Genomic DNA, 23877 nt, shown 5'->3' on the forward strand with positions numbered 1-23877 from the left:
GTTATCGAGTCCCTGTAGGAAGTATTATTCCACTGTTTCCCCATATCTGTGTGTCAAAAATGGCATTTAATTTTCAAATACTTTCGAAAGCAGCTTCCCAAGCATCATAGGGGAGGATAGGGCTTTGCCAGGGGCAGGGTGGGAGAGGAACACCCCTCTATCTTATAACTAATACATACACCAAGACACCTATAACTAAGATAATGCAGATGGCTCTCAGGACTGTGGTGGTATTTACATGTTAATGGAAATGGACCGACAACATACCAGTTCTGTGCTTGTTACCAATTGTTTATTGGAACTGGCAACTTTCACACTTTATAGTAACAGAACGACAGAAAAATAATGTTCACTATATACAGCCCTTGCACAGGCTACTTAACTATACACAAGGCATAGTGAACATGACAATCTAGTCTTTATAGTCATCTGTGCACGAAAAGACACCATCAGACATCATGTGAACATTACAGTGAAATGACATCACAAGTCCAGTGAAAATTCAGCATAATACAAAACATATCAATCTACTGCAAATGACATCCTTTAAAACAATAAGCATTTATTCAGTAGTCATTTAGCCAGAGTCTGAAGCAGAGATGTGTTGTGTAGTTATAAGTCTTTTAAGTGAAGCAACCTCTGCGGACAGATTTGCTATGCCCTGCTTCAAATACAAGTTCTCTGTCTCAGAGACTTTGTAGGAATTGTCTTTCATGTCAGCCACTCCAGTTTTGCAACCATTCTGATTTTTTTCAGTTAATTCCTTTTGATGGTGCCAGTGCTCTGGTTTCAGAGACCAGTCTTGAATATTAGTCACTTGGACAGAGAAAGGAGTGTGAGAAGTATGTACCAAATTTTGCACATTGTGCTTTTCAAGTTCAAAATGCCTTTTAGATGACATATCAATTGGTGACGTTAGTTTCTGGGTACCATCATAGTCATTATCCAATGATTCCACTTTGATCTGCATGGCCTTAGCTTTAATTCTAAGCTTATGAGGCAGTGCAGAAGAGCTCACCTCTGGGACTTTAACTGTGGCATGATTGCTCTTAAGTTCAACAGGAGAGTGGATTGGGCCTTTAGGTACCTGCTGCTCATCTTCTCCATCTGATGACTTTCCAACAACACCGTCATCAGCCTCTGAAGTTCTTGGAGAATTACTAGAGGATCTGTTAACTTGCAACAGTGGAGGGGAATGTGAGTAGCCACTAAAGTTGCTCCCCATGAAATTTGGATACATGGATGTTGTATAGGAGCCTCTTTCATCTCGCGAATCCCTTGCATAGTTTTCTAGTTCCATTGGCTCCTGCTTTATGAGCTGGAACTTATTTTCAGGATTTTTGCAATTATTTTGTATAGGGCTCGCTTGAGCATGATCTACTGACGACACTTCAGACACATCGGATAAAGAGCTTTGTGGCGAATGCTTAATGACAGATATACAACTGCTGCCCACCATTGGTGGTTCATGCTCATCAATGAAAGAGTTAATACTTGATTTGGCATTCTGATACTCCTGATAATAAACAGCTGTTGAATTGCTGAGCTTCTGAACCTCTTGGGCATATGCGGAAGAGCTAATTAAACCAAACTTTAGCTTCAGTGAAAGTAACTCAGCTTTCAAAGTGGCATTTTCTTCTCCCAGTGCAATTAGTTTGTTCTCCAATACAAGGTCGTTTAGCCGCCGCTTTTCACGAGACCTTTTGGCAGCTTCATTATTTTTCCGCCGTTTTTCCCAATACATGGCATCTTTCTTTTCATCAGGAATGAATTCCCGCTTTCTCCGGCATGCTGAAGACTTGTTTTTTGCAATGCCTCCTTCACTGAGTAGCATTTCATCGCCAGTAGCTAGGTCATCAGATACATCTCCTAATGTAGAATTAAGTGCCATAATTTTGTCCACATTGCTACTTGTATCAGCAGGTGCCTGTTCTGTTTTAATGGACTGCATTTTTCTCAGCTGCATCAGAAGCAATTTTTAGTAGGTGTGCAAATAGTAACAGGATAAATTAATCTTCTAGGACTTCTTGAACCATAACAACTGGATAAATACAGTAATTTTAAATCCATGAACATTCTCCCATTTGTTCCATCATCTCAAGCATCATGCTGTCTTGGTAAAAACTGCTTCTGGGTAGGTTCAGCCTACAATCTTCGGAAAACACCTGTGGCACACAAAAGAATAATAATAATGATTAGTTTCTTGATTTTACAGTCATCTTTAAAATGTATGTGTGAATATTATTCAAAGTATCTTTTAGTTATTCACTCAGGAAAGAAAGCTTAAGTCATAAATCACTGAATGGCATTACCATATTTGGCATATCTTAATAAACAGATAAACAGGTATATAGTACTTGTATACCTTAAAAGAATTAAGATAATGTTAATGGGAAATTATATACGGTAAGCTCTAACCACATTCACTTGTAGTGACTGATTACTATTAATTAATTATACATTTAATATCTTGCCTTTCTTCCTCCCCTTCCTTAGAGGTTTTTAAGCAGAGGTTGGCTGGCCATCTGTCATGGATACTTTAACTGGGATTCCTGCATTGCAGGGGGTTGGACTAGATGACCCTTGGGCCCCTTCCAACTCTAAGATTCTATTATTCCACCTTGGTATACTTTCCCAGGCTATCTCCCACTCAGACATTGATCAGACCTAGACCAACTTAGCTTCAGCAAGTAGATTTTTACTGTTGTGGAAAACACCTGATGCCATACCACAAAACTCCAATGTGTGACTATGACTCACTTGAATTTAATCTGGATTGTTTACTCTGTCCCATTTTCCATCCAAAAGAATAGTGACTTATGGATTACTGATATATAGCCTAACTATATTTTCCTTGCCTACCTTATCATATTGCGGGTTGTTTAAAACATTAAAAATGCAAAGGTGTAGAGCAGCAATTGTTATCTGCAGCACCACAGTGCAAGGGGAGGCGAGTGGAGGAAGGAATAGCTAAGACCACAGTAGCACCTCCAACCATTCCAGGAAATCCTTTCTGTCTTGCAGATTTTAGTTAGTCACTTTTCCTACTATGCTCCCCCACTGCAATTAGTATGATTCTGAAATTATTTCACTTTTCACTGGAAAACTTTAAATGGATTGCTGGTGACTGATTCTTCCCCATATGGGTCTGTAACATCAATACACATCAAAGTTCCTAACAAGTGAGCAAGTGTGCGTAGCTGGGCGAGCAGGAGTCAGTTTGCTTGTCATCATTTCCATGAATACAATCATGAATACAATCATCATGGTCCCCTGCCAAGAGTCAGAAAGGAGGTAGCGAAAAAGACAATCACAGGAATATAATGAGCCCAGAAAGAGTCTACACCGTGAAAGTTCCCTAAAAGATCTCATAGTCTCGTTGTCCTTGCAATAGCTTTGTAACAATGAGACTATGAGAGCTTACATAGCCCTTCGCTGAATCTTTTCCACAAGATATGATAGCTTGGCTTCAAATCTTCTTATAGGTTTTTTACCTTTGGATTTAAGCAAAACGGGACTTTAATTTTGGGTAATTTACTCCTTACTGCCTGGGAGCTTTCAGTTTTCCTTAAAGTTCATAAATCTTCCCCCTATTTTGAATTGTTGAGAAGTGACCTTGAGTCTTTACGAATGCAATAAGTTTCTTTTTCCTTCTGAGGAAACTAATAGATCACTTACAGTGAAACGAGATTTTTAGCCAGCAACTCCTTAAGGTTTCTTTGAGTTATTTAAAGGTTTTTTGTGTTATTTATGTTTCTTTGAGTATTTAATTATGGTTATACATTAGTTTGTTTAGCTTCACTATATTCTTCACTTTAATTCTATATATCTCATTTTAGGGATCTTTCACGGTGTAGACTACCTGTGCTCAAGAGTCAGAAAGGAGGCTTTGCTTTCTATAAGTTTTAGCTGTTAATTCTGCAGTCTCTGCATAATCAAGGGTATGATCTTCTCCTGTGCTGGTGTTGTACCTGAGTGTGGAAGACATGGGCGTAGCCAAGGGGGGTTGGGGGGCAGCTGCCCCCCAACCCAATCAAAATAAATGCAAATCTGATGTTCTGCCCTCCCTAACAAAAGCCTGCCCCCCAACAAAATTTGTGGCTATGCCCCATGGTGGAAGGTACAACAGAGTTCAGATTTCTCCACCCTCACCATAAGCATACACAGCCATGTGCTGGATGGTAAGAGCTGTGGGCATGTTTTGCAGATTCTTTCTCTGGTAGGGCTGGAGAAAACTCCTGTCTAATCTCTGGAGAGGCACTGCCAGTCAGAGTAGAGTCTACTCAGCTATATGCATTAATGCTCTGACTTGGTATAAAGGCAGTTTACAGTGTTTCTAGAAGACCTTTGTGTGCCTCCAATACCCCTGTCAAGCCAGTTTCCTTCATTCAGTCAACGCCACATTACTTGGCAAAGTCCTTCTAATATATAATGCTATCCCATTTCTGTATGGAGTAGCATTCTACTCTGATGTTTTCCAGTGAACAATGAACTAATATTGGGTTTGATCCCACAGTCTCTCTCCTAGAGCGGAAGATAAGCTCTTTTCATTTGTAGAGGGAATCAAAATCTAGCAGAGGCTCTCTGATGGAAGGAGAGAGAGAGTTGATTCCCTCCCTGGAGTCCCAAGCAAAAGCTCCCAGTGTTCTAGAGAATCCCACAATCCTCCAGGGCAGTTTTACAGGGTCTGCATTGGGATGGATCAACAGAAATACCTCCCTGCTCCCTTTCTCCAGCATGAGTGGAACTCCAGTGAGCACACTCGTTACATAGGTATTAAATATAAAGGATGGAGGTAGAGAAGGAAAAAGGCTAAAAACTGCACAAGTAAGACTTATGTCCTAGGTATTTCACACAAGTTCAGGGAATCTAAAATATTAAATAAGTCAGTATGCTAGATGGAGTACTATTTTCTGTTCCTTTTTGTGTAAATTTATGTTCCACTCTCCTAAATAAATGCTATTTTTGTTAGTTCTTTCTTTTGTGGTCAGTGTACAAGAGCTGCTTTGAAACTTTGGTTGCTTTGAAAGATTGTACTGGTGACAGAGGAAAGTTAAATATCAGTTTGGAAAGCCATGTACATTTTTTAAAAGTATGCAGAGAACTATATCAAGTTTGATGCCTGCATGAAACCTAATTCACAAGCTAAAAGTCTGCTTCATATTAATTTATCAAATTAATTCATATCAGAATGGCTGGTGTAAGTTATGCAGAGCAGGCTCTAGTGCAGCTTTTTTTACCAGGTGGTGGTGATAAACCATTGATTTTATTTTATTTTTAAGCTTGCTTCCTTGATCTGAAAACATTGCTGTAGCAATTTACAGCTACAGTAACTTAAGAGATCTTTCTAAAGATAGACATTATAAATTATTTACATAGTACTTTAATAGCTAAGACATGCAACATCAGCAAAAAAAATTCCTAGGAAAACATTTCCCAATTTGTCCACCAACATCATTTTATAAAGGGAAAGCATAAAATCTTGTTGGTATTGCAAGAATGTCATAATGGCAGTGCAACTGCTAAGTCAGAGCAAATGTTTCAAAATGAATTGTCCAAGTCTGAAGTGGCTTATTTAATGCATCCCTATATAAACTATGTAATAATTATTGTCATTTTCAAATTAAATTATGAGGTAGGTTCTGCAATATATGAAAGACTACTCATGAGTTTGTGGCCAACCTTAGATTTGAACCCTAGGTTCTCAAATCCACATACAAAACACTATTTAAGGGCACCAGCCTTTTCTGGTATTGTAACCACATAATACTTAAATATTTGGTAACTTTAAAAGCTCCTATTTCAATGTTTCTGTTCTCAATTTCACCAGATGGAGCAACACATGAGTGCATCCGAGGCATAAATAATCTCATCTGCAATTAAATACCAAAGGGAAATGAATGTAATGTATTAACTCAGGTTGGCTCACTCAATAAATGACAAGACTGTTAAGTAATTAGTGAAATAATATTCGTCTAGCAACTTCTTCTGACATTGAGTCCAAATGACAAAAGTTATTCTAACACAGGTTTTTCCATACCTAAAAATCTACTCAGAATGGGGAGATATATACAGTGGAACCTCGGTTTATGAACACCTCGGTTTATGAATTTTCGGTTTATGAACACCGCGGACCCATCTGGAACGGATTAATTCACTTTCCATTACTTTTAATGGGAAAGTTCGCTTCAGTTTATGAACGCTTCAGTTTATGAACAGACTTCCGGAACCAATTACACCCATGTTTCAGTTTATGAACGCTTCAGTTTAAGTACTTCGCGGACCCGTCTGGAACGGATTAATCCACTTTCCATTACTTTCAATGGAAAAGTTCGCTTCAGTTTATGAACGGTTACTCCGCGGACCGTCTGGAACGGATTAATCCACCTTCCATTACTTTCAATGGGAAAGTTCGCTTCAGTTTATGAACACTTCAGTTTATGAACAGACTTCCGGAACCAATTGTGTTCATAAACCGAGGTACCACTGTATATATATATATATGGTATCAGTCAAGGATAACAGTCTAAGGATGCAACAGAACGTGAAGCAGGGCAAAGTAGTCTCTCCTCTGCCCGCAGGGTGCTTTTGCCATTGGTGTACTACAGCTCTGCACTAAACCACTGGGTCTCTTAGGCTTGCTGATCGGAAGGTCGCCGGTTCGAATCCCCATGACAGAGTGAGCTCCTGTTGCTTTGTCCCAGCTCCTGCCCAGGGCCGTCTTCAGCATGTTGGGCGCTGTAGTGTGGAGACCGCTCCGGCGGCGCCTGCCTGGCCCCATTTCTTGCTGCGGCTGGTGGGCGGGCGCTGTGCGCCCCGCGGCTCTGCCACATGCCGCCCCACACCACCCAGCCTACCCCTAGAGCCAGCCCTGCTCCTGCCAACCTAGCAGTTCAAAAGCACACCAGTGCAAGTAGATAAATAGGTACCGCTGTGGCAGAAGGTAAACGGCTTTTCCATGTGCTTTGGCTTATGTCACGGTGTCCCGTTGTGCCAGAAGCGGTTTAGTCATGCTGGCCACATGACCCAGAAAGCTCTCTGTGGACAAACGCCGGCTACCTCTGCCTAAAAGCGAGATGAGCGCCGCAACCCCATAGTCACCTTTGACTGGGCTTAACTGTCCAGGGGTCCTTTACCTTTTTACCTTTACAGCTGTACCAAATGCATTGACATCCCAACCCCTCTAATTGAAGGACCCTCCATAGTACATATTACAGGATTCAACAGCTTGGCGCTACCTTAGGACTCTAGCATGCAACTGTTTGCAATAAACAGGAGCAACTCTGCTCCTAGAGACATGGGCAATGGCAGACTCTTGGGTTCCTTAAAGTGAAATGTGGAAGGCCTACAGTTTAGATGGATGGCCTTACCATGACAGTGACACCCTGTTGAGAAAGCACTCTGATGGGGCACGGGTACTTTAATATTTTACATAAAGGCCACTTCATACCCTAGGCTACTTGCAGCAGATGCAAAATAGTAACCAACACCATTAATTGCAGATATTACCTGAATCAGATTTCAGTTTTTAACATGGCATTTGTTCTTATTTATCCTGTATCTATGCAAAATTACTTTAACTGCCTTGGCATCCAGCATAATGTCCCCTTTAAGCCCCAAGGATGTGGGGGTCCAGCTAGCATGTCTGGTGAGGTTATTAAACTGAAGCAATGTGTGGAATATCTAGTAATTATAAGGGGAACTCAAGCATTATCATCATGGTGATACAGAAACCAATAGTCCACACTGTTCTGTAGATTTAGGCTGTACACTGCATTCTTTATTTCAAAGAGAGTTTTCTTTTGTTCCCCTGGACCTCCACCCAAAAATAATTGAAAGAAAGGTGAGGTGTGATTTCCTTTCCTCAATGAGAAAAATATTCTTGAGGTTAAAATGGTTTAAATTTCTGATAGCAAAACTAATATTTGCACTAGCCACAGAGCTTAAGTGGTTTTGTTTCTCACACAACGCCTTTTAAAAGGGTCCCTATTGTATATGACATGCTAATGGTAAGTCCACCAAACACAAGTAAAGCTACAATAGCCTTATCAATATCTCCCTTGAACAGTCTGTTAAACCAGCATTTATCCAAATGGAAAAGACAAAGCTTTATTTATTAGTCACTCTGTGCGTTAAAGAGTCAGAATTTCATCTGACAATAGGATCAAAACGCATTTAATAAAAAAACAAGCTAATTTTACTTTGGCTATTTCTTATAATTTCTCTGGAAAGCATTCATATGTACGGTCATGATTCATACTACCAGTACTGTGTTTCAAATTCAGCCATTTCCCCCTATGATTAATTTTGCAACTATTTTATGACTCCCTCCCTTAAAAAAAAAAGTTTAAAAGCAACATTGAATGCTGCCTTACATTAGTCACTCTTGAAATTTCAGGTGCTTGATTGTAGCACATTGTGTGCCAATGAAACAATCAATACACAGCCCTGTCTGCTCCATTATACAATTGTAACCACAGATTTATACCTTTTTTAAAATATGGCAATAGCCTGATTGTGACTGGATAAGTATTTGAGTAGGGGCCTGGTTCGATCTCAGGAGGGGGGTGCCAAAGAGCTGTAAGAGGATTGGCCTTTGGGAACCAAGCTATGCTCTCTTTTGCAACAATATAGCTGCAGCTTATCAACATCCCAGCTTTGAATACGTCGAAATCTCTCTTGTCCTCCCTGCTTCCACCGCAAGCACAATTAGACTGTAATCCTATACCCACTTAGCTTAAAATAAGCCTCATTAAACCCAGTGGGGCTTACCTCTGAGTATAGGATTGCTATTATGTATTATTTTCACTTGAATCTGTTGTGAGAAGGATCAGATTATTATTATTATTATACAACACTTGGACTAAAAGAAAATAGAAGTGACTTCCCAAGACCAACCTTGATAAATACCCAAATAGTAAGAAAGTTTCTAATGGGTTCTATTGACGGAGCTGACCTTGCGGTCTTTACTAATTCCTGCACAACACACAAAATTTTCACTTCTAAGGGGCAAAACACACATATCTAGTTCTAAGCATGTGAACAGTTTCAATTAACATCAAAGGAGCTAACAAAGTTGTTTTAGTTGGCTATTCTTCAGTTCCAAGCTCCACATTTTATAGGAAGTTACAACATTTTAGAGACTCTTTATATGACAGTTGGTAGAGCATGGAGACTCTTAATCTCAGGGTCGTGGGTACGAGTGCCACATTGGGCAAAAAGATTCCTGTATGGCAGGAGGTTGGACTAGGTGACCCTTGTGGCCCCTTCCAACTCTTCGATTCTATTCTATCCCTTTAAACTGAGCTGATGACTTGAAGCCACTGTTCTGGTTTGCAAACTATTTTTGGAAGCCAAACATCCCACGGAGCTTCCGCAGCTTCCAATTGGCTGTAGGAGCTTCCTGCAGCCAATCAGAAGCCACGCCTTGGTTTTTGAACGTTTTGCAAGTCGAAAGGACTTTCAGAACGCATTCCATTTGGCTTCCAAGGTACGACTATTATCTCAGCTGGCTGAACTGAGAGTGTTATCACCTATTTTGACTATTCACACTGAACACAAATTCAGGTTTGCAGAACTTCTCAGCCTCAGTTGCCCATCTGTAAAATAGAACTAAAGTTGCCATCACAGGGCTAATAGGATGATGGACTCAATAAGATGGCTTAATAAGTAGACTGCTTTTTCATTCTTACTGAGTCCATCATTCTAATAACCCTGTGATGAGCTATTTTTTTTAAAAAAAAAGGCTATGCAAGTGATACATTATCATTAATACTATTTCTACACTTTTCAGAAAAAAAGAGAAACACTGCCATTCCTATTTTTCACATAAACAGGGAGAAAAAGCTGAGTACACTGCTTTAGAAGTGAGATTGCAAGCCCAGTAAAGAAATGTGAATAAGCAAGAGAATTATCATGCCTTATATGGAGGTGGGGACAAAAGCTGGAACAGAGATACAACCAGCTATTAACAAGATAAACTCTATGTAAATGAAAGACTACTTGCTAAGAAAGTTTGGTGCAACAGGTTTGTAACTTTAAGCAGTTTCAATTACAGAATGTAGACTTTAAGTGGCCACATTGGAAAAGCAATGTTTTATGTTACAATGCAGAGTTTCATTTTGTTATTGGAAGCCATACAAATCAGCCATCATTTTATGATTGAGGGCTAATCCACACTTCCATTTGCCCATGCTTTCTGTGGAAATTCAGCAGTAAACAGCAGGTTTTCCCAGAGAAAGAGGCAGGAGAAAATAAAAACCACTTGGAGCCACCCCTAGTAAGCATGGGGCAAATGGAAGTTTGGATGAGCTCCAAGTCCCTGATTTTATAAGATCCTTTGCTGCTGAGGTTACACCACTCACACGTCTAAAGGTGTCAGAAGTGTTCAGAGGTTAGGGTCAGATAAATGTAAATGCAAAAATGAGCTACGTGCAGTGCTGCAATATTTTTGTTTCTCCCAGAAGAAAGACTGGAAAGTGATGTAATTGTCACCATTAATGAGTAGTACAGTTATTGTTTGTTCCGATAATTACAAATTAATTAATAACAAATATACTTTCCAAAGATAAATCACACAAATTATATTTTTTTAATAATTTTTATTGAGTTTTACATAGAGAAAAAAAGAAAAAGAAAAAAATACAAAAAGCAGTATTATCACATCTTATCTCTTCAATCTACTTCACCTCCCCTTCTTACAATCCTTATTAATACTAATTCTTACCCTATCCAAATTTTAATTAAACATCCTAAAATTACACCCTGTCTCCCATTTCATAACCCTATTCTTAAATAATTCTTATTCATTTTATATAAAAAGTGGAAGATAAATAGAAAGAAAATACCAAAATAAAGATATAAAAGATATACTCATATTTCTAATTTCTGATCTAAACATTTCGGACTTCCTCATTTCCCCTTCTTGAGTTCCTTATTTCTAACTAATTATTGCAGTTTTCAAATCTAAAATAACATTCTTTCTCCCAACTTAAAACTTCTTTTAAATCATTGACCCTTCATACTTCTCTTTACTTTTATTATCCAATTATTCTCTACCCAAAATATTCATAATTAATTTTCAAAATCTTTCCCCCGTTTTTATTCCCACCCTCAAAACTAAATCTACCCCCTTTCATTGGAATCAATGTCTCCAGAAATTTCAGCCAGCTCCTTAATACTTTCCGAGTTCAGACCGTATTTTATCCTCCTATAAAAATCACCCCAATTCCTCCTCATCCCACTCCTGCTGTCCCAGCCCCAACTTTGCTCAGCCCTTCCCCCCCCTGCTGTATTCCCAACATATTATCTTCAATCTCATTCTATTTCTGCCCCCCCAAGTGCTTCCTCCTCCCCCTCTCTCACTGGGGTAACAACCTTTTTGTTTTTCCCTTTTTGGGGGGACACACAAATTATAAACCACCATTTTCAGATCAGAATTGTCTTAAAAGGCAGTTTTCACATCACTTACATTATATTGTTTCAAAGAATGCAATGGAACAACTGTTGGGTAATTCTCTCTCTCTCTCTCTCTCTCTCTCTCTCTCTCTCTCTCTCTCTCTCTCTCACACACACACACACACACACACACACACACACACAGAGAGAGAGAGAGAGAGAGAATATTGAATTTTTCTCATTTTATTTTCCTATGGTTATTTGGCATTTTTTCACTCTTATAAAATAGTTTGTGCTCTTTCAGGTAATAAAAGTTCCTCTTTGTTGTTTGTCTCCTCAGGAGCAGGTGAAAGGATAATGGAATTGTAAAGCTGATCCTCAAATAAAGTTTCAATTCTATTTAAAACAAATGGCTCACTTCTGGCTTAGCTTTGTATATTTCCATCTGCTCAAAAGGCTATCCTTAGCACAATGCCTCAGCTACTGATCTCATAGTTCCAGTTGATTTCTATGGTGTTTGACTGGAAGCAGCACCTGGTGGATTAATTAGTGTACTCTCAAATGACCACATTGATGTCATTGATGCCACTGATTTAATACAAATTTAATACCGTAAATAATAAAAGAATGATAATACTTGCAAATCTAAGGACCTGTTTTTTTTTTTTTTTTGCTTTAACATATTTAGGTAAAGGGACCCCTGACAGTTAACTCCAGTCGTGGACGACTCTGGGGTTGCAGCGCTTATCTCGCTTTACTGGCCAAGGGAGCCGACGTTTGTCCACAGACAGCTTCCGGGTCATGTGGCCAGCATGACTAAGCCGCTTCTGGTGAACCAGAGCAGTGCACCGAAACACCGTTTACCTTCCCACCGGAGCGGTACCTATTTCGAACTGCTAGGTTGGCAGGAGCAAGGACAGAGCAACGGGAGCTCACCCCGTCATGGGGATTCGAACCGCCAACCTTCTGATTGGCAAGCCCACACTTTAACATATTTACATCCCTTCTAAATAGCACTACTGTGTACCATATGTTTAAATAGGCCAAGAAGCTCTATTGACTTCAACAAGTCATACAAAATTACCTCAAGAACTGCAGCTCCCAGAATTTCATTTGGGTAGTTTTCTGGTTAATCCATTGGGCTAATCCACAGAAAGTTAAAAATACAAATGGTGGATCAGATTGATTCATGGTTGACTGCTGGTGAAATCTACCTGATACAGAGCTAAGCCAGGAGCAATCACAAATTCTACTGTCCAAAGGCCAATTCTATAGCCTGTTGTGAGATGGGACCAATCGATTGTCATGTTACTAAAAATCTCACATAACACCCCTCTTTACAAATTCACAGACTTAATTTGTGCTAATAGTAAGTGAAAAATGCATATTCAAGAAAGATATTTTTATAAACTATAACAATAACAACTATAATAGCTACTATGAACTTTCAAAATTAAATATACTTTGAAAAGTCAGTTATCTCAAAGCATAATCATTTGCAACAATATAAAAGCTGCCTGTTAAATTCTAAAATTATTTGTCTGTCAGCATTTTTTACACTCATTTCCATCAATGGATATAACTGTCACCGTATTTCATAATATAACCCACTCCCAAGAGTCAGGGGTTGTCAAAAGGACAATTTCCCAGATCAAAGGTCTCTTACATAATATGCTAAACGTGAATTCAGTGCTAATTTGGGCAAAGAACAATGAAAGTACGGTTTAGATTGGGCAGTCCAACTTCTCATGCCAAGTGGGCCACAAGAGAACTTTGACATGGAACCCATCGGCCACACACTGCCTTGTGCAGGGGGTTAGGGAGCAAAACAGGGTCCTAGAGCCCTCCCTCCCAAAGCTGTCCCACCTCCCTCCCAAAGCTGGGGAAACACTAGCTAGGCTTTGAGAAGGAGACAGGAGGGCTCTAGGACCCTGTCTGAGCCCTCATGCCTCTTTCCCAAAGTCCAACACCTTGCTTACCCAGCTTTGGAAAGGCAAAATAAGGGTTGCAGGTAAGGGGGGGGGTGGTGCTAAAGGCTGCTGAAAATGGCCTCAAGGGCTGCATGTTGGACTGCCCTGGTTATTTATTTTTCATTCATTCATTGAACTTATATATTGCTCTATACCTGGAAGTCTCAGGGCAGTTCACAGAAAAGAGCACAATATATAAAATAAAAACAAAAACACACACACACACACAGCCACATTTTAAAAGGCAATAGGATGTCAATCAGATCAACCAAAGGCCTGGTTAAAAAGGAGAGTTTTTGCCTGGCGCCTAAAGGGAGAGCATTCCACAGATGGGGAGCCACTGCAGAGAAGGCCCCGTTCTTGTGTTGCCACCCTCCGGACCTCTCAAGGAAGAGGCACACAAAGGAGGGCCTCAGAAGACTATTATTACAAATTTTCTAAATAAAAATAAAATGTAATTACTGCTTCTAACTTAGAATCATAGAATTGTAGAGTTAGAAGGGAGCCTAAGGATCATCCAGTCCAACCCATTACAAAGCAGGAATATGCAGCTGTCCTATATGGGTATCAAACCCGCAACGTTGGTGTTATCTGCACCATAGCTTTTGGCTATCAGTGTTGATTAAATTAGAAAGTATTTCACTTGATAAATTTGTGACGTTCAAACTAAAAAGTGTTAATGGTTTAAAATCATTTGAAGCTTCACCTGAAGACCCGTAGGGTTTCTCTCACATGAAAAGCTTTGCACCCAATAGCAAGGTCATCAAGAAGAATCTGTAAGCTGATGAGTCAGATCTGTTGCTTAATGTTTTTTTATGCAACAGCCCTCAACAAAACATTTCATTGTTCAGGTTATTGCATCACTGTGATATTATAATAACCGTAGATTAGGGAAAAAATAATTGCAACAAGGCAGCCATCTGGGGAAAAAGAACGTCATTACATAAATGAAGTTTGCACAACCTTTAGCAAAGCAAGCCCAGTTTAAAATAAGATAAAAGCGCAGACGTGATTGATGCCCTGCAGAGATTACGCATGCATGGCTAGCACTGTTTTCCTTCACAGGAGAAGATAAACTGCAAGAATCCTGAGTAAGCTCACATTGCTTATGGGAGGCTGTGAGATTTTTAACAGCTCTTCAACCTTTGCCTTAAAACACACACATTTGTGGTTATAATGGATCAAGAATAATATGTATAACGAGTATTTTGGAAGAAGAATTGATTTAAGAAGTAGAGAGTGCTATATCAGTTATAAATAGAAGCGTGGAAGGGGGGGAAGGAGGAAGTCGACAGAAGAAGAAATTGTATTGATTATATTGTTAAAGAAAGGTTTTTTCTTTTTCTTTTTGTTCATTTTTTGTATTTATTCTTTGTTTTTTGTTCTTTTTCATTTACATTTTTCAAGAATTTTTGTATGTGTTAAAATCAATAAAAATATATTTTTAAAAAAACACACACGTAACCAAGATCTTAAAATGTAAGACTAATTCTAGAAAACTGGACAGTATGAAGATTAGTTAGCAATCCCTGAAATAATGGATGGAAATTAAAAATAGAAAGAAACCTGTTAATACATCGGTGTAATACATGCTGGCACGCTGTGGATATGAATATATCATTAATCTAGACCCTCTTTTCCTTCACTTTCCCTGACATGTTCCATGTATTTTGGGGTTGGGGGGCATACAAGAATGCATAAATTGTACACGGTGGGAAAGTAATACCAGTCTCAAGCTCCAGGGTGGTTCTGAAGCCAAAGAACCTGCCTACGTCATCTTGGGCAACTTTGGACCAAAGTTACTTTGAATTTAGAGGCAAGCTGAATGTCTCTGAAGCATGGTCTTGTGCTTGGTCCAAAGCAAATGCACAGCCTTAGTAACTGATAGCATAAAGGATCAGTATCATTCCTGAGAGCCAGCATAGGCCAATTGATTTCAGGCCCATATTTTTTCCCCACCTGAATCTTGCTCCGAGGGTGGCCTTGGGCAAATCATTATTTCTCAGCCTCAATTTCAGACACGATGAAAATTTGATGTTTGTGGCAATAAAATGAGGTGAAACCTTACATAACAAGAACTCTGCATGATTTGAGTAAATTTCCTAGCAGTACTATTTACCGTATATCTTGGAGCCAAAGTCTATGAACCCTATTCAGGATTAGATACACACAGTCAAAGTGCTGGCCTGGTTTTTTTTTTTTTTAGTACATATGGAAATGGAACCAATTAAAGTTCTGGTTAATATTGATCAATAATCAATGTGTATGCTGTTGGGCTCAGAATAAAGATTTCCAGGGATGCCTAAAGCATCTCATATGCCTGAAGAAAGTTCCTTAGTTAATCTGTAGCTAATCTCCGAGGCTTCTGTATAAAAAGTCAAGGGTGTAAAAGGCAAAAGATTTATATGATCTGAGGAGAAGCCTGCAACTTGAAAACAGTTGAAATCTAAGAATTTTTGACTCAAGTAAATTTTGATTTGTTCTTCTGTGATACACTATGTCATGCTAGCAATTTTTGGGTGTATGAACAATACAATTCTATACATGTTCACTCAGAAATAAATGCTTTTGAGTTCAGTGGGGTTTACCGCCTTGCAGGACATCTTTGGGAGAAGAAAGGGCTAAAAACCCACACAAATCTGGCGTGGAGTTCCTAAGACAGTTGGAGTGTGTCTTGTACGACCTCCTTCCAGCAACTCCTGCAGCCAAGCTGATGCCAAATATATTGCTCTGCTTTCCTTTGGACCACATTGGCGAGGCCAAGAAGGGGGTCTTCTCATCCAGGCAGCCCAGGACCTCCATACACACTGCCCAGACTTGCATGGGAGGCACTAGTTAGAAGTTATCAGTCTCTGCACCCACAGCATGCGCTGTGATTCTCCATAGGTCTGATCTCACCTTCCGCCCTGGAGGCACATTCCATTGTCTCTCAAGATAGATGTACCGTATGTATGCCAACAACAGCTAGGTAAAATGACTACAGGATTACAGCTAGCTTATTCCACTGACCTAGCACTCTGGAGTCATTTAATCAATTATATGATGCACTAAGTAGTGTGTTATTTAATCTTACCACAACACTGCATGCTTAAATGTAAATATATTGGGTGAGGACGTTTTAGAAGCCTATTGCCCATCATGGTTCTTTGTCTACACATCTATGATCTTTCAAGAGATGCACATGAGGCAACCCACATTTTTTCTTTAAAAAAATCCTTTGTCTACTAAGGAAGTTTGGTAATAAGGAAACACAGTTATATGGCTCTATGTTTATGTTCATTGCGTGCTCCGAACTCACCTGAGTACACATTTAAGAAAGTTTGGTCAAAGGGAATCTAGCCAGGCCTACAGTGAATTTGCCATTGGGTTATTTTGCTACCTTGTGATGAATTTCTAAGGGAAAAATGGGGAAATCTATAAATATTTTGTTTTAATATATGGTTCCAATAACTATAAACTAACTGAAAATTTAAATACAGTGGTACCTCTACTTACGAATTTAATGCGTTCCAAACACACATTTGTAAGCAGAAAACATTTGTAAGTCGAATACCATAGGAATGCATTGGGAGAAAAAATTTGTAAGTAGAAAAAATCCTATCTAAAAATTCATAAGTAGAAAAAATCCTATCTAAACCGCATCCAAGATGGCGGGTGGAGCTCCATTCGTACGTAGAAACATTCGTAAGTAGAGGTACCACTGTATATATATTCTCAAAAGTTACCCTTAGCCAGCTGGATTGTGACCATTAGGAAAAGGTATGAAATCATGACAATGTAAGGGACTAAAATTTAAGACTCCTGAAGAGTAGATACCATAACTCTGGGTGGTGGGGTGCAGCATCTTCCTCTAAGCATGCAAATAGCCTTCGAGTACCGGTACGTCTATACCTGGCATAGGCAACCTTGGCTCTCCAGATGTTTTGGAAGTACAACTCCCATGATCCCTAGCTAACAGGTCCAGTGGTCAGTGATCATGGGAGTTGTAGTTCCAAAACATCTAGAGAGCCAAAGTTGCCTATGCCTGGTCTATACTATGAGTAATCCTTGCTACAATGGGCACAAAAGCTGAGTGGGGCGAGGGGAATGTTGTGGCAGGAATGAGCAATGAACAAAAGTATTAACAGTGGCAAGGCAGGAAGTGAGTGGCATCATCAAGATCCTCTTATCTCACAGACCATTGAGGAACCTGCTATAGGGATGAGATGCTGGTGTGTATCTATTCCATGGCAATGCAGAGCTGGGAGAAAAGTGCTGATGCACCTTCTCCAGATTAATGGTGACTCCAGCCAAATTAATTGTGATACACAGGGTTATTATCCTTGGCCTGGAGACCACTGTCCAAACATGCTGTTGCTTCAATCCTTTGTGCTTTTCCTAAAAGCCTCTTGATGGGTTATTTGCAATAAAAACCAGGTTTTCCAGCTCTTTGAGTAGTATGCCTGTAACATGTGTTTCTCAACTTCTGAAATGTCCCACTGACAGATTACATCAAGTTCTCTATGTGCAGAAATATGGGTACCCATTTTAAATATAACATGAAAATGTGGCCATAGTCATGCGACACAGTTTTCTATCTCATTGCTCTAAAAGGTTGGAAAAATTAGTCCTAAAGGTTTAGCCAAAAATAGACGCTTTTAAATAGCAACACATTAACATTTGTTTCAATGTCATTATTTGGGTGCCTGACTCAGAACAACAGCCTTCAGATTGGCACCAATACAATGAAGTCAGCAGTGAAGCTGCCTACTCAGTTTCAGCAAGCTTTGGATCAGCCCAGAGACATAATGGCAAAGCATTTGAAGTCAAGACTTCCTAAACTTATTTGAAATGGGGGGCGGGGCGGGTGTTAAACTGCCAGGAATTCTTACAACAAAAACAGGGAGCATCAGACGATAGAAGGGGTAAATAACCCAAACATTTCTAATCCTTATAATGGGTGAGAATACAGACTTAAAATGATAGGTAAAGTAAATATATAAGTGCAATGCTGCTGGAGTTTTTCTTAACTATATAGACTTGTGTGGTAATAGCTACAAGGGTTAATAACACCTGTGACACAACACCTGAGGTCATCCGTCATGACTTGGCTGTGTAACATTTACCATTGGAATTATGCTCTGTTCATAAGATGCTCCTCATACCAAGTCTAACCATGCTGGAAGTGTCTCTCCAGATTATCAGACAAGCGGCTCTCCACAGATGCCCTGCCACTGTGTTACAGCCCTTCATTTTTTTCCTTCCACCAATAGAATACAGTTGTTTTGAAATCATGGTAATGCTTTGACTTGGGCAACACATATAACTAGACTAACTGTCGGCATACTTAGTCCCCAGTCCTTTAGGGCCTAACCCCCAGGTTTTGCCTGGTCCTCGGCATGCTAAGGCTGTGTACACGCTAAAAGATGAAGCACATTGCTTCTCTCAAAAGATTCTGGGCACTGTAGTTCACCCCTCACCGGGTTACAATTCCTGGCAACTCTTAACAAACTACAGTGTAGGGCTGGGCAATGTATCAATGTGTCGTCCAAAACCTGTTTGGAGTCCGCATCGTGGTAACAGCTTCATAGTATTTGGCATGGCGATATCTTGTGAATCGCAATGTGTATGTGTGCGCGCTATGTAAAAAATTGCAATGTGAGAAAAAGCGTGAGGCCGGTCATCGCTTCTCTCATTCCTGCCACCCCTGTTGCTCTGTACTATAACAGTTGCCACACTATATTAAAGGTAAGTAAAAATGAATCTGTTTTAGACTCTTCTAAGTAGTAGCAGTGGCCCAGCCATTACCCCATTCACCACCACGTAGTTCCATCTTTATTTCAGACATCGTGATATATCGGTACATCAAATAAACATCTGCTGATATATCATGATGTTGAAATCCAGACATTGCTCTGCCCTACTACAGTATCCAACATGCTTTGAAAGAGAGTGTATGCAGACAACCTTTATGACCTGGGAGTAAGCCCTACTCAACACAAGTACGCATGCATAGGGCAGGAATTACCTCCGAGTAAAAATGCACTAAAGTGTGCCAGAAAAGCTTGTTTTTCTGCCAGCAGTTGACAATAATTACTTTATAGCTACTGTAAAAAACAAAACCCAGCAGCACAACAGTACTTAAATGGTTTCCTTTCTGGAAATGCCACCTGCAGTTGGGGGGGGGGTTAAGAATCTGCAAATGGATATGAGCCTCATCACACATCCCTGTTGTTTTAACAAGTAATTATTCCACCTCCAGTAAGCACCCCTTACAGGAATTAATGTTGCCCCCATAACATGGACCTGGTTAAGGAGCCTGAAGTGTGGGAAATCTCCGAGGAAAAGCTTGGGCCAAGGAAGGGGGGGCTGGGGTTTTTTGTGTGTGTTTTGTGTTTTTACTTAGAAGCCACCGTGCTATCGGGGAGCTAAACAGGCATCCTTTATACACACGATGGGGTGTTTGGGACTTTTCGTTTCCGCACAGTTTACATGAAAGGTAATGAGCACGCGCGAGCGAGCGCAAACGCACATACGCTTTTGCGCAAGAGCAAAAATTCTGGAGAGAAAACTCCTCGCCAGCCAATTGCGCCCAAGGAGGGGCGGCATTCCGGGCTGCCCAAGGAGGGGCAAAAGTGGACGGGGTCGCCCAACCTTCGCTCTGTTTCGGGAGGAAACGTGAGAGCTGCCAGCTCCGTTGCCAAGTCTGGAGGGGCGGAGAGAGAGCGGGGCCCGGGAGGGTGGAGAAGCGAGAGCGAGGAGCTCTTGGGCCCGCCTCCCGTCGTTGCAACAGCGAGTACACACACTACGTGACTGGAGCCGCATCCCTCCCTGGGGCCAGCTTGTTCTGCTCGCGCTCCCTGTCCGTGCAAAACGACCGCTCTCCTGCCTTATTTACTCCGCTCCAGCCCGCCTGTCTCCTCCTCTTGTGCGCCCCCCCCCCGCCTCACTCCCCGGAGCTCTGCCTCGCCTTCTCTCCACCCCCACTCCCCCTTCGCAGAACAAAGGAATGCAAAGCGCGGCGGTAGCGCCATCCAGGCCACTTCCAACGCGCGCTCCGGCCCCAGTCATAACAACCAACGCCTAAGGCGGCTCAAGAGTCCTCGGGCGGCGGCAGCAGGCGCGCAGGCAGCGCAAGCTCCCTCGCTACCCGACGCCCTCGGCCTCGGGGAAGCTCCGGGCTCTCCGGAGTCCAGGAGTTCCCCTCCCAACTCTGCACCTCTTAACTGTCCTCTCAACGTACAAGCGCACCCGAATTACGCGCCGGTTACTTCTAAGGGGTCGCAGTGGGACCCTTTTAAATCTGGGCAAGAGCTCTGACACGAATGCAGAAAGACCTCGGTCTTTCTCTCTCTCTCATTAAAAGAGCCACTGGCAGAAAATCAACAATTGTTGAACGAACCCGATTTTGCGCTCCTCCCCACCCACCCCGGCGCAAACCTTGGATTTATGAACCTTCTTGTATTTTAAAGAGTGATTCAGCTTCAGGATTTCTCTCTCCTCCTCCCCCCACTTTTGGAAAAACCAACCCACCCACCCCCCCGCGCGCAGACGGGTTTAATAGTTGCAAAACGACACGATTGCGAGAGTGGCTTGGATTTCGATCGCACGCTGGGATTCTGGCCATCTGAAATGTGCTACTGACCTAAATCAGGCTGGGTATTGTTGTTGGGTGTATGTTTTGCAACGTTACGCCGATCGTCACATATGCTGAAATAAAGACTCCGCACCCCGCGCGCACCCTCCGCCTTTCGCCTCCCGCGCCAGCCCGACTTTGTGGTTCTTGGTTGCAAATTGCAGGGGCTTCGAGATCAGAGGCACCTCTCACTTTTCCCCGAAATGCGTAACAAGCTTGTATATATATATAAGCTTGTGTGTGTGTGTGTGTGTGTGTGTGTGTGTGTGTGTGTGTGTGTACTGTATGTATGTATATCTTATGGAGGAGGGTGAATCATGCACGAAAGCCAACACCTACCAAGCCACTTGACGTGTGAGCGAAATGCCTTCCTAAAAATACCAGCCTTATCAAAACGTCTCCCAAGGCGTGGAGTTGAAAACGCCAGCAAATGTCCTTGAACGTCTATTTGCACAGCTCTGGAGAAAAGACCAGAAATAGCCCACGGAGCCACAATTGCTCAAATGTGATAGGGCTAAATATAGACGTGCACAATTTTCGTTTTAAGGGACGTGGCACACATTCAACAAGCCGAGCTGCCTTTCTCCAACTTACGCCGCAGCGATTTACTTTCCGACAAGGGGGGGAGGGGGAGATGCAAGAGGGATGACTTTGGAAATCGTGGTTTTATTTTAAGGCCGAGAGTGCTCTAGTTTCTTTGTGGCGAGATTTATCAAATCGCGTAATTAGCTGCCTAACCTGGCCGCCAGCGAATGCCGCGGTTGCATAATGCAACATTTCCAGGAACGAGCAGCAAACGCAGTGCCTTAAAACCAGCTTCCAAGAGGGAGTAAAAGGCACGGGCCAATATAAACCGAATTCTCTCTCCCCTCTACCCCCTCTCACATACACATAACATACATCAGTACAGTCCCGAATCAGGCGATTGTTACGTGTCTTCCTTTCTCTAGCAGCTTAAAAGAACGCAGCGTAAGGAATAAACAAGGAATCTCACGCGCAGCACCAGTCCATCATGGGGCTTTTTTTATTTATTTTTAAAAAGCAGATCTTCCCTAAGATATCCAGAAATAGATGAGATGTGTAAATGGGGACCGTATTCCCTAACGCTGCACCAAAATTACCAAAGCACTGCACGCTCACCTCCTCTGAAGTGCTCGCCAATAACACCGTGGACCGATTATGCAATGCGCGAAGATGAAATAACAAGCGCCGCCAGCCCCTCGGGCGCTTCAGATGCTCCCCAGGGGGAAACGGGCGCGTTTCAAAGAACTCTTCTTCCAAGGCGCATGCCACTATTAACAAGGCATTTTCGTAATCCTTTGCTGCCCATCAACGATTCCTTCAGCCAACCCTCCCATCCATGCCCTCGCTTATCATCCATCTCCCCGCCCCCAGCCCCCAAAATCCCTGCTCATACAAGAAGGAATGGTGGCAAGATCTCTGAGCTTCAAGATCAAGTCTCCCGTGCCGCTTTCCTCCTGCTCCCCAATCCCGATTTCCCTCCACCCCGGAGGAGGCATCTTATTATGTAAGAGCAGCGCCGAGCTCTGAGCCAGCCGAGCCGGGGAAGCTGCTCCGAGGGGGGCTGCAATCAAAGCGGCCGCCTTCAGGCGGCGAGTCCCGGCGCTGACGTGCCAGAGGGCGAGAAAAGTTACTGCTATGTAGACAGGCGCACAGAGAGGGTCGAATTTCTCCGATGAACCCGTGTCTAGAAGGGTAAACGCACACCAGGACAGAGTGAGTCACGTCGGGAAAGGACCTAGGGAAGGTGGGCGGGGTGGGGTGGGGGAGAAGGACCCCCTTCAGATGAGCAATTTCCCCGACGGAAGCTTCCTGTACCTGGGCAAGCTGCTCGGACCGAGTGGGGCCAGGCGCGCGCCTCGCTCGCCGGAGATCCCGCCGGCATCTGCTTCCCGTTGGAGCCGGTCGCTTTGGAGAGGGGCCGAGAGGCGAGCAGGTCCTCGACGACAACGAGACAGAGAGGGCAGGGGGCGGGCAGGCAGGCAGGCAGAGAGAGGGACCCTCGCAGCAGCGGCAGGAGCAGCCCGAAGAGGTCCTTCCAGTCGCGCGCCTGGAGGAGAGTGCGCTCGAGAGAGAGTGGAGAAGCCGGGCGCAGCCGAGGAACGCGCCTTCTGCCGACGCCGCCGACGCCGCTGGAGAGAGATCTGTGTTAGTAGGTCAATACTGTACGCTCCTCACAACGCACACTCCTCATGCCAGCTTGGGCGGTGAGTGGCGGCTGCCGGGCCCCAATCAGAGCTCTCCGCTTTTCCGGGAACGGCCAATGGATGCGCCCGGAGTGGAGGGGGAAGGCACAAGGGCAGGGCCAGACTCGAAGTGAACCCCCTTCCCCGCTCCGCCCTTTCTTTCCTCTCGCTCTCGCTCTCTCCTCGGACGCTTCCCCTCCCTCTGTGTGTTTGTGTGTGTGTGTTACAGTGGATGTGCGCGCTGCTGGGTATTGCATAACTAGGCGAAACTGGGGGGTGGGGTGGGGAGGGGTGGGAGAGAGAGAGAGAGAGGAGGAGGGAGAGAGGAGAAAGCTGCTGGCATTTACGTAATGGCCCAATGGAGAGCCGGAGAGGCCGGAGTGAAGGTGGAGACTTGGCCTCCTGCTTGTCGCTGGGCTCCCAGGCTGGCGCTGCAACGCGCTGGGCAGGGTTGTGGGTCGTATTGCAGGACGCCGGTGGGTCGGAGCCACCCATCCCAATTGCAACATAAAAGGAAAGCCCCGGCGCTTGCTGTGCTCATTGAACGTCCGCGCGAGGGAGTCGCTGAACTCGCTGCCAACGCGAGCACGTACAAATATATGTGATCGCCAAGTATTTCAGTCTATTTCAGAAGATCGCCAAGTGTTTCAGCCGCGAGATGTTGGGAACGAAATTGCGAAAAGCGGCG

At 42.7% G+C, this 23877-nt stretch overlaps 1 protein-coding gene and 1 long non-coding RNA gene across 3 annotated transcripts in view; one reads left to right on the forward strand and one right to left on the reverse strand.

Moving 5' to 3' along the window:
- Positions 1–14820, forward strand: part of LOC148684369 (uncharacterized) — a 44014-nt gene extending 29194 nt beyond the window's left edge. The window contains exon 3 of the long non-coding RNA XR_015946124.1: positions 12086–14820. This is a non-coding gene — a long non-coding RNA (uncharacterized LOC148684369). The remainder of the gene's footprint in view (positions 1–12085) is intronic.
- NFIL3 (nuclear factor, interleukin 3 regulated) lies at positions 271–23634 on the reverse strand. Of its 2 annotated transcripts, none has more exons than XM_035100284.3 (2): positions 22822–23634; positions 271–2165 (listed from the first exon to the last, which is right to left on the reverse strand). In XM_035100284.3, exon 2 carries the CDS (start codon positions 1964–1966, stop codon positions 578–580), a length of 1389 nt encoding a protein of 462 aa, XP_034956175.1. In that variant the 5' UTR covers positions 1967–2165; positions 22822–23634; the 3' UTR covers positions 271–577. The 2 variants fall into 2 exon arrangements, with proteins under 2 accessions (XP_034956175.1, XP_088509063.1); XM_088652937.1 differs by lacking the exon at positions 22822–23634 and adding an exon at positions 22123–22604.
- Positions 23635–23877: the final 243 nt, after the last annotated feature.

Source organism: Zootoca vivipara, chromosome 10 (assembly GCF_965207765.1).
Source record: "Zootoca vivipara chromosome 10, rZooViv2.hap1.1, whole genome shotgun sequence".
NCBI lineage: Eukaryota > Metazoa > Chordata > Lepidosauria > Squamata > Lacertidae > Zootoca > Zootoca vivipara.